At 32.0% G+C, this 9,831-nt stretch overlaps 1 protein-coding gene and 1 long non-coding RNA gene across 3 annotated transcripts; one reads left to right on the forward strand and one right to left on the reverse strand.

The window, feature by feature from the left end:
* Nucleotides 1–681: 681 nt before the first annotated feature.
* Nucleotides 682–3,735, forward strand: LOC117932599. The gene is made up of 2 exons (XR_004654196.1): nucleotides 682–1,092; nucleotides 3,535–3,735. It is a non-coding gene; the product is annotated as an uncharacterized LOC117932599 (long non-coding RNA).
* Nucleotides 3,736–6,669: 2,934 nt separating this feature from the next.
* Nucleotides 6,670–8,797, reverse strand: LOC117932744 (calcium-transporting ATPase 2, plasma membrane-type-like). 2 transcript variants are annotated; one of them, XM_034854038.1, is made up of 7 exons: nucleotides 8,597–8,797; nucleotides 7,850–7,904; nucleotides 7,661–7,758; nucleotides 7,434–7,508; nucleotides 7,233–7,330; nucleotides 7,036–7,136; nucleotides 6,670–6,822 (listed from the first exon to the last, which is right to left on the reverse strand). In XM_034854038.1, exons 1-7 carry the CDS (start codon nucleotides 8,735–8,737, stop codon nucleotides 6,818–6,820), a joined length of 573 nt encoding a protein of 190 aa, XP_034709929.1. In that variant the 5' UTR covers nucleotides 8,738–8,797; the 3' UTR covers nucleotides 6,670–6,817. The 2 variants fall into 2 exon arrangements, with proteins under 2 accessions (XP_034709929.1, XP_034709928.1); XM_034854037.1 differs by having other exon boundaries at nucleotides 6,671–6,822; nucleotides 7,036–7,142.
* Nucleotides 8,798–9,831: the final 1,034 nt, after the last annotated feature.

A 9,831-nucleotide genomic window follows, 5' to 3' on the forward strand; every position in this document is an offset into this window, starting at 1 on the left:
TTAATAATTTTTTTTAAGTAATGTTAATATAAGTTTTCATTTTTTTTATCAAATTGATTAAATTTTTTTTAGTCTATATCAATAGCAATGAAATAAATTTTTATAAATCATTTTTTATTCACTAATTTTAGTGAAATAAAATTTTCTACATTATGGTTTTTTTTATAACTAGATATAAATAAAATCAATACTAATAAACTATTTTTTTTATTCATTGATGTTAATGGATTTTTTTTTTTTTTTGGAGTTTGTATTAATATAATCTTTTTTTCATAAACTATTTTTCATTATTTTTAAATTAGTAATTAACTTGTATTTGATTTAAAAATAATTAATAAATTTGTGTAAGCTTGAAAATTAAGATATTTGAAATTTTGATTTATAAATTGTCGGGCATAATATTAGGTTTCAAAATTTTATTTTTTAAGTTAACTCATACAAATTTAGACATTAGGAAAGAAGAAAATTAATTATGGTAAATTGACATTATAAAAGTTATAAATATATTCCATAAATTGATTCTCATAAAGTTAACTAATAGAATAAGAACTTAAATTTTGGTGTGATAAGATTAATGTTGGTGAAATCTGGACCGTTTATTTTTTAATCTCATCTCTACCATTCATTTCAAAGAACCCTAAGAGATCACATTTTTCTCTCCCACTTCTCTGCCACCGCCACTCTCCCTTCCTTCTCTATTTTTCTTCTTTCCTCCTTCCTATTTCTTTCCCGTTCTCTCTCCATACCCATGCCACTTACCCATCTCCCTTTCTCCATTTTTTTTCCTTTCTCACTCTTTCACCTTCCCATCTTCACCATGCCTTCCCTCGTCGTCATCGCCGGCTGGACCAACCACAATCGGTTACGCCAACCACAGTCGGCTGCACACCATTTCCACGATCCTACTACGGCGACCCCTTCTGCCACCATTCTCATCGCCCACCGTTGACAGCCACTTGTCGCCGCCCATATTAGCTCCACAACACCTTCTCTTCATGCACCACCTATGGTCGTCATTATCTATTCAAACGATGGGTTTGTGGATAGGGAGTCTCTTTCTCGGCAGTGATAACACAGCGATCAACACGAGAGGTGATTTTCTTGCTACCCAAACAGTCTGATTTATTTCTTCCATCTTTGACTTTCACGCATCTAAGTCTTTTCCTATTTCCCCACCTCAATAGAAAGTCGGGTTCCAAACCTCTACACCATTTCTGATTATTCCAACAAAAATGACACCACATTAACAACACCCATCTCGATTTTCTCAAGAAAATGCTAGAAAATATAAAGGTAAAAAAAAAATACTACAAACTCCAAGAAAACGTTCTTCCAATCACCTCAAGATCAAAGAAAATCCTTCAAAAATATCTATAATTACTCTGCTTTTCAACAAATAAACAATGACCCATCAGCGAAATCTCAAACAAAAATAAGTGAATGAAGCTCCAAAGATTAGAAAAAGAACTACAAGGAAAAGAGTCCATTACATAGTAGCAAAAATGTAGAAAAATAAGCAAATTTTCTGGAAAAAAAAAACCCATTTTCCCTAGAAAATAAGACAACCCCAGGTCAGTTTTTCCAACTTTTTGCCTCTGCAAGATGTGTTTGGATGCCAAGAAAAAAAAATCGGCACTCTTGTTTCATCTTCTCCAAGGCCTCTCACCCAAAATCTTTCCCTCTTCTCTTTCTGTTCAACCTATTTTTCTTGCTCTTTTATTTGTATTGAATTAAATAATGGATGTAAAATAAATAAAAAAAATTATAATTGTTTAAAAAACTGATGGCTGTCAAATGTGAAATGTAGGGTCAGATAAGGTTCCTCCTATGTAGCTCAATGGGTTAAAGGTCCAAGGGTTTTGGATATATTCCTATTTCGTTTTATGCTAGTAAAGGCTGATGTTTTGTTTTCTTTAAATTGATTTCTTTGTTGATCCATAATATTTGGATGTGTTAATCAATAATTATGAGTAGATTTCCTTCAAATTTTATCTCTACTATTTCCTTTGCAGTTGTATATCGATATCATTGGACTTTTAATGCAATCTAAAGAAACAGAACTGTATATTTGGGCACACAAAAACAATTTGCATAATGTGACATGGTTTTCTCCTTAATATGGTTAACTTTTAATTTACTTATTTATGCACTTGAATTTTTACTTGGGCTCCTTTAGTTTGGTTCTTTCTCTTTGTTTTTTTTTCTTTTTTTTAGGGCTGAATTTTAATGTTCTAAATCATGATTGTTTGAAACTCTTTCTTTTGTTAAATGTTGATATGCTATTTGGTTGATAAGCAATAAATCAACCCTCACAAAATTTTAATTCTTCAATTCATAGTCACAAGCCAACTAAAATTATTTATGTAGTCCTTAATTACCACTGTAATGGTATGAAGTATTTTCTTGTTGCTTATATGGGGTCTCTTCATTTAATTTATGCCATGAAATTTTTTGTTTTAATGAGCACAATTACATTAGGATGAACATTATATTGGGTGCCAATGCAACTTTTTATATTTTGTTATTAGTTGCTTTATTAGTTTTAGTTTTTGCTCGGATTAAGAGTTCTTTAATAATTGATAATTGGGTGGTTTGTCTCAGCTTTAATTGTTGTTAAGTTTTGAATTTGATGAACTCATGCATTAGCTGCCTATGAGAGGAACATCTAGACAACATTTTCATACTCATGCATAGTTGTCTATCTATGGAATATTTGACATTGTATTTTAAGAAGGCATGATAGATATAAATAATATAATTTGCTATTTGTCATTCTTAGTTTACATAGCTTTAAATGGAAATCTACACATTATTTCTATGAACCTTATAGATGTATTCTCACACAACTTTGTGTCAAATATGTTTTCAATTTCACATTAGTTGAAAAAGAATAGCAGCATATTGCATAACTTTTTCCCATTTATGAAATGTGCTTGATTTTCTCTTTAATTTTGGAGATTTTCCATTTCTTAGACCTTTTTTGTTTATTTAATTAATTTATTTCTTTTAAAAATTTATAGATTTAATCTCTCAACTAGATAGCTTGTGCATTTATTAGTTCTTGAAATAAAGACAAAATTTGCACACATAAGATCTATTATCTTATTAGAATTGAAGGAAAATATCCTTGATTTTTTATTTTGTTAAGTTTAGATGCATTTGGTGCTTGAAATTAATAGTTAGTGTGGTTTCTATGAATTTGAATTTAGATATTTCATTATTTATGATTGAGATTATTAAAATTTATGCTCAATTTTAATTTTAACGATTTCTTAGATAATGTGAGTTTTTATCTATTTAGAAGCCAAAATAACATGAAAGATATATTTGAAACTTTTGTTTTCTCTTTTCCTTTTTGCATTCCTTTTAGAAATTTAAAAGAAGTATAATTTTATAGTTATTTAGGTCCATTATATAAAAACACAATAATTAAACTTAGAATTCAATCTTAAAAATATTTCATTGTAGTTAGATATCTAATTTCTCAATTTGAGCTTTTATTTTTGTTAACATCATTTGTTTTTTCTATCATAGGTTTGAGATAGAGGTGCTGGCAATTTTGGGGTCTTTCTAGAGGGCAATGCTTGAAGATTAATGCTAGAGATACGGTATCTACAAATTGCATATATGTTTGATGTATTCTTGCAATTGAAAGTACTTTATAATTTGAAAATTGTTATTTTGATACTCTGATATGATGGTCAAACCCACTTTTATGGTAAAGGTCATTGAGAATATGGAATGATACTTCATTTGGTAAGTATAGAAAAAGTATCACTAATCAGGTGGTGTCATGTATACATAAGTCTCATTATTTGTAACATAGTTTCATTTGTTTGTATCTTTATCCTTTGGTCTCATTTACTTGTACCATCATTCAATGGACTATAAAGAATTTTTGGATGAGGTACTAAACACTCTTATGATAGTCAAATAAACTTTTATAGTAAGGATCATCAATAGTACAAAATGATACTTTTTTGTTAGATATCAAAATGGCACCATGAATTAGGCATAGTCATATATACATATATAAGTCTCATTTTTTGTAATATAGTCTTATTTGTTTGCACCCTTATAGTTAAGTCTCATTTACTTGTTCCCTGATTTAGCAGTTTAAATTTCATCATACATATTCAATGGTCCAAATGTGAACTTCGATAGGTATTAATGGAATACCTTAGCATTTTCTTTACAATAATTATCTTTTGCTCAGAAGATGATGAATTATACTTAATATTTTGCTTTGATGAGCTGTCATTGATTTTAGTAGCTCTTGGGATCTCTTTGGTTTGTTGAATGCTCAACACTTGTTAGTTCGATTTATCAATTTGGCCTTTTGAGACTTTGATGCGTGCTTCATTAAGCATTTAGCGTGGCATGCACATTATCTTAATTAAAAAATATGTAGACAATATAATAGTTGAGAATAAAAAAGTTAAAAAAATAAGGAAAAATTTAATAATTATAATTAGATGAGTTCAACAAAATAATAAAAATAAAATAAAATCTATAACATTTGAAGTTATTTTCAATTAATTATAATAATTTTAAAAATTGAAAAAATCTTAAAATATTACCATGCCCACCTATTTTTATGGGCAATACCAATTTTTTATAATTGGGATAACAAGTGAATTATTAATTTTAAAAAAATCAATTTAACGTCCTTACTAGTTACTAATTATGGAGACATTTTTCCTTGATTGATAAGGAAATCTCTGAAAAATGTAGAGATTATTTTGTTTTTTTTTCCTTCCATTTTTATAGCTTCGAGTTGTGGAGACCTAATTCCAACTTATCTTATGATTTGGTTATGTAAGGCCAATTATTTTCTAGTCGGAACCTAGTTATTATTGAAATGCATGTACACTACTGACTCATATATCTTAGAGTTGTAGCAGCCATGTACTTGCGTATGATACTTTCAACCATGACCTTGAGGGTGAACAATAGGTGTATTTTAAGTATGGAGATGACTCAGCAAATTAATTTTATCATTCCCAATTAACACTTCCCAATCTTCGGCTACATACTTTCACATGGAAACTCTTTGAAACCACCTTTTTAGAACAATCTTAACTTCTTGATGCCTAATTAAGAACAATATTGGATTTTACTCCAACAAATATAGAATCAGAAAAAGAGATGAGTACAAAATTGAATGAACTCTTTTAATAGAAAATTTTTCACTGTCACTCAATGTTATGCTCTTAGTCATAAGATTTTCCACAACCTAAACACTCAATTTGAAAATTAATTACAGGCTCAAGGAGGATAGCAGGATAAACAGAAGAAAGGCATTATATGCATTTTTTTAACATTTTCTCAAGAGATTTGAACAGAAGAAAACAAGATCATAAACAAGCGTTGTGGTGGTCTGGAAATGGTGGTATGTACATGCGTATACATCCCCAGATGATGCCCCATTTTTAAATTAAAGACATCGTGTCTTAGGTCTTGATAGTGGGAAGGTTGGTACATGTGAGTGGAATCATCTTCAAAAAGTTGATCAATTCTTAATTAGGAGTATATGTTACCAGAAAAAGTAGAATTCTAGGTTTTGTTAGAAGGATTTGTATCCCCTTAAAAGTTGAGAGGAATCCATTGAAGTATTGGAGGTACTACATCACATATGTGGATCGAAGTATAGGTGCTAAATAGTAAGTCTTTAGAGTAAAACGATCATGTAAATTTGTGTACTTAATTTAATCTCAAATAGTGAATTTGTAAATTAGAGGTCTTAAGCCCCATGGTTTTTTATCACCATAATTAATTTGAGAGTTTTCCACATAAAAAATTACTATGTATCTTGATATTTGATTACTTTGAGTATATATCATGTATCTTGATATTCATCATTGGTGCATAAATTAACAATTTATTATTTTGAACTTTACTGATAATTTAACATGCATGTTAGTAGACCTAGTTTTATTAGCTATGAATTTCACCCTCGGTTAAGGTATATACAAGGTCCAAAGTATTGGCTGAGACAAGTACAACTCAGCCAAGTCGTATCCGCCTTGGGCAAGCCCCCTATGAAATTGATATTTGAGTTTGACTTGAAGATGGTGTGAATCGATTCAAAATGAGAAGTAACTTAGAACTTGAGTTGAGGAGAATCAATCACAAATGGTTTTAATTTCATTCACCTATTTGTAAAGAAAGAAAAAAAAAAGGTTTGACTGAGAAGAAGATGATGGGGAGGATGGTTTTATCCTCATTCATCTAATTGGAAAAAAAAAGGGTTTGAACAAGAAGAAGAGGATGTGGAGGATGGTTTTATTCCCATTCATAAAGAAAGAAAAAAAAAAAAGGTTTGAAAGAGAAGAAGAGGACAATGAGGATGAAGAAATGGGTCTTGGGTAATAAGCTAATGGATTTATCCATGGGTGATAGGGTATTTATAAAATGGGAAATGAATATAGTGGTATTTATATCATGGGTAATGAATATAATGAAATAAATAGAATTGTAAATATAAATTATAAAGTATAAATTATAAAAATTTAATTTAATTATATTTTAAATAAATTACTAATTGTAAATATAATGAAATGAATATATTTTAATTCAAAGACAGTTTCTCCTTTATGACCATTCAATTTCTAGTCACCTCGTGGCAAAACCTTATAGTCAAGAATCGAACCCTTCAAACAAATCAAATAATGAAAAGTCCAAGTGATACCATTGGATATGCATGCAAAAGTCTTAACAATATTTCTTAGGATCAGCTGGTAGGACAGAAAATATAGAACAAGTCGAACTACAACATTCCTCTATCCGGCCAAGTCCGCTCCGCATGCCTCAAAACTTAACCTGTCATTAGAAAGGGTATAAAATTAAGACCGACCAGATAGTGAAATTCTACGGTTGGTCTAAATGTTTCTAAATGTTACTAAATATTATTTATTTTCTCCAACTATGCTGTCATGTTACGCTCCAGAAATTGTAGTGTAGTGCATCATTCTAGGCAAAACCAGGACTGATGGCGAATGAATTAAGAGGACAAGTGCACATAGAAGTACATACTTTTACGATTCTTTTTCTGTAGAGCGAACAACCGGAGGTGGGGGTCAATAGGAAGACCAATCGCGTCATAGCTTGGATCATATAAACCATTTCTAACTTGCCTGAAACTGTTAAATTAGCTGAGAAAACAATTCTATCTTGATACAATAGTGAAAAGTTAGTGAAGACATTAATTTGAATGCATCGATCATGCAAACCTTGAGCTGTTCTGTGCGTCGTTTCCTTGAATTGGAGAAATGATATTGGCCTGCGGGGGACTTGATGCAGGTGGAGCTTCTTCCTGCCTAGCCATCTTCTGCATTTTATAAAGAGTAGACTACTAATACCACAACACAAATGTTCTGACCATTTAGAAGAAAACAAAGACAAAATTAAGTTGCATTGGGAGAAGTTGGTACACTGGGACGCTCAGGAAATAGCTGTAATTCAATTGGGGTCCTGGCACGGGCGCGACGTTGTGGTGGATCTCTTTGCTGAAGCCAATTTGGAAAAAAAAAAAAATTAATATTAGTTTTGAAGAAAACAAAAGGCCGGATAATTTTGCTCTAAATAAATGTTAGATATAATTGATTTCAGCCTTGGATAAATTGAAATGCTGCTTTGGATGAATTTTCAGCTTCTTTACATCATGGCCTTCAACAATGGATCCCAATTCATCAGCACAAATCTGAAAACCTGCAGCTTTGATTTCCTCAGGTACAACATAGTCGCTGACAGGTACACCTGCAAATATCCCAAGAGGAATCAATTTGGAGAACCTTTTAAGTTTTAACATAATAAATGTTAGATATAATTGATTTCAGAAGAAGCTCACCTTGGATAAATAGAAATGCTGCTTTGGAAACCAATACCGCAATTCTCAATTTCTCCTACATATGAATGCAGAAAAGAGTTAGTCACTTAACAATACAGAGAACAAATTCTCATAGTTATGGTAAAAGAGATATTATGTGCTGGGAAAGTCTTCTTCACTGAAGTTGAGAATTAAAAAGTTCATTGGAAAAACAACTTGGGCAAATAAAAGTACTGAGCAATAAATCCAGGAATGACGGGAGAAAGTAAGAACTGGAATCAAAGCTTTGGTAGTTTTTAATTCTCAAAAGATTTTGGTAGTTTTTAATGATCTTGAAAGAGGCATGATAAACTTGACCACTTTTATCAAAATATTTTGGTAACTTCCTAGTGCCCAAGATAATCTTGAATCTTCATCTCAACTCAATGAAACCTAATCCTCGCTATTTCCGTTTCCGTTCAGCTGAACCTTTGCATCCTTCTACTTCACAATTATTATTAAAAAAAAATGGAGTGGAGAAGGTTGTGGGATTGGGTGAAAAAATTGCTTGTAGAAGCGTTTTAAGGCTCTCACGCGGCCCACAATATCTAAACGATTAGGAGGATGTTACAAACTGGGAGCGGATGTTACTAAGGGTTTGAGAAAGGAACGAGATTTAAAACCCATAAAGGCCCATATTCAAGTTCCAGATCAAGTCCAATATTTAGGTTTCCAATACGAGAGCTTATTTACAAATAAAAGGCAAATGTAATGAATTAGAGAGGAGACCTGAATGGTGCGGCGCATAGCAGCCGGCTCGACACGCTTGGAGAGGTTGGCACTGAAGCGGAACCTTCGCTTGGGGTTCTTGACATCCGACGAATGCTTTGGCTTCACTCCTGAGAAGTTCTCGTCCAAATAGCTTTCCATCACTAGCTCTTGTAATCGCTTTTGTAACTTGTTTCTCTACCTCCACAACCACACTCCTCCCTCATTTAAATACCCTTCCCCCCGTCCCAAACGAAACCACCAAGAAAATTCTCTAAAGCCTCCTACCTCCTAACTGCGCTTTACATTCCCAAAAACTACCACAGCAAAAAGCAGAAAATGATGTGGTATGGTGATTGCCACTTGTCAAAGTTGTTTTTTTTTTAATAATAATAATGATGAGTTCATTTTTCTTGTCAAAGTAAAAAAAAAAAAAAAGTGGTAGTTGGTGATAGGTGAGAGAAGGGGTTTAGGGTAAGTTTGGAATGTTGATTATTTTTACTATTTGAGTGAATATTTTGAAGGTTATTTTCCTCAAAATACAAATCCTTTGAAAATTAGAAGTCAAAGTTCTAAAAAATGTTATTTTTTTAGATGGGGCATGATTACATAATCCCCCATTATGTTATCAATGGCTATTTAGTAGGTTATTTGTAACTTTCTAAACTAGTTACCTTGTGCACCTCATTCAAATACCCTTCCCCCCGTCCAAACGAAACCACCAAGAAGAAAATTCTTTGGCAGAAACCCCCACCGCGTCACCCGCTCGATCTTATTGTAATATACGAGTACAACAAATTTACCGCTCAGATCCGAAACAGACGAAATTATGAGGAAGACGAAGAAGACGATCCGCTCTTCTAGTTCTTTGGCAAATGGAACCGATTGCCCGAGTCAATTCCGGCATAACGCTTACTTGACTAGTTGGTAGGAATGGCAACGGGGCGGGTTCGGGACGGGTCGCCCCTATCCCAACCCCGCCCCGTTTAGCAAAACAAATTCCCATCCCCGTCCCACTTTAAAAAATAAACGGGGCGGGGCGGGGCGGGGCGGGTATGGGAAATTCCCATACCCGCCCCGCCCCGCCCCGTTTAGCTTTTTTTTTTTTTTTTTTTTTTTTTTTTACTTTAAAAAATTTTAATTACATTAAATAAATATATTTTATAAATAATAAAATTATTATATTTTTTATAACTTATTTTATTAAAAAAATTTATTATTATCTATATATTAAAAATATTAAAATTAAATTTTAA

The sequence above is a fragment of the Vitis riparia genome, chromosome 15, assembly GCF_004353265.1.
Source record: "Vitis riparia cultivar Riparia Gloire de Montpellier isolate 1030 chromosome 15, EGFV_Vit.rip_1.0, whole genome shotgun sequence".
Classification (NCBI taxonomy): domain Eukaryota; kingdom Viridiplantae; phylum Streptophyta; class Magnoliopsida; order Vitales; family Vitaceae; genus Vitis; species Vitis riparia.

What these genes read in the sequence shown, in the direction of transcription:
- LOC117932744 (XM_034854037.1), bottom strand. Translation starts at nt 8,737, where the DNA reads ATGGAAAGCTATTTGGACGAGAACTTCTCAGGAGTGAAGCCAAAGCAT. An exon ending in AGCATTTCTATTTATCCAAG is followed by an intron (nt 7,759 to 7,849) that starts GTGAGCTTCTTC and finishes GGATATTTGCAG; the next exon opens with GTGTACCTGTCAGCGACTAT. An exon ending in TATTTCCTGAGCGTCCCAGT is followed by an intron (nt 7,331 to 7,433) that starts GTACCAACTTCT and finishes TATAAAATGCAG; the next exon opens with AAGATGGCTAGGCAGGAAGA.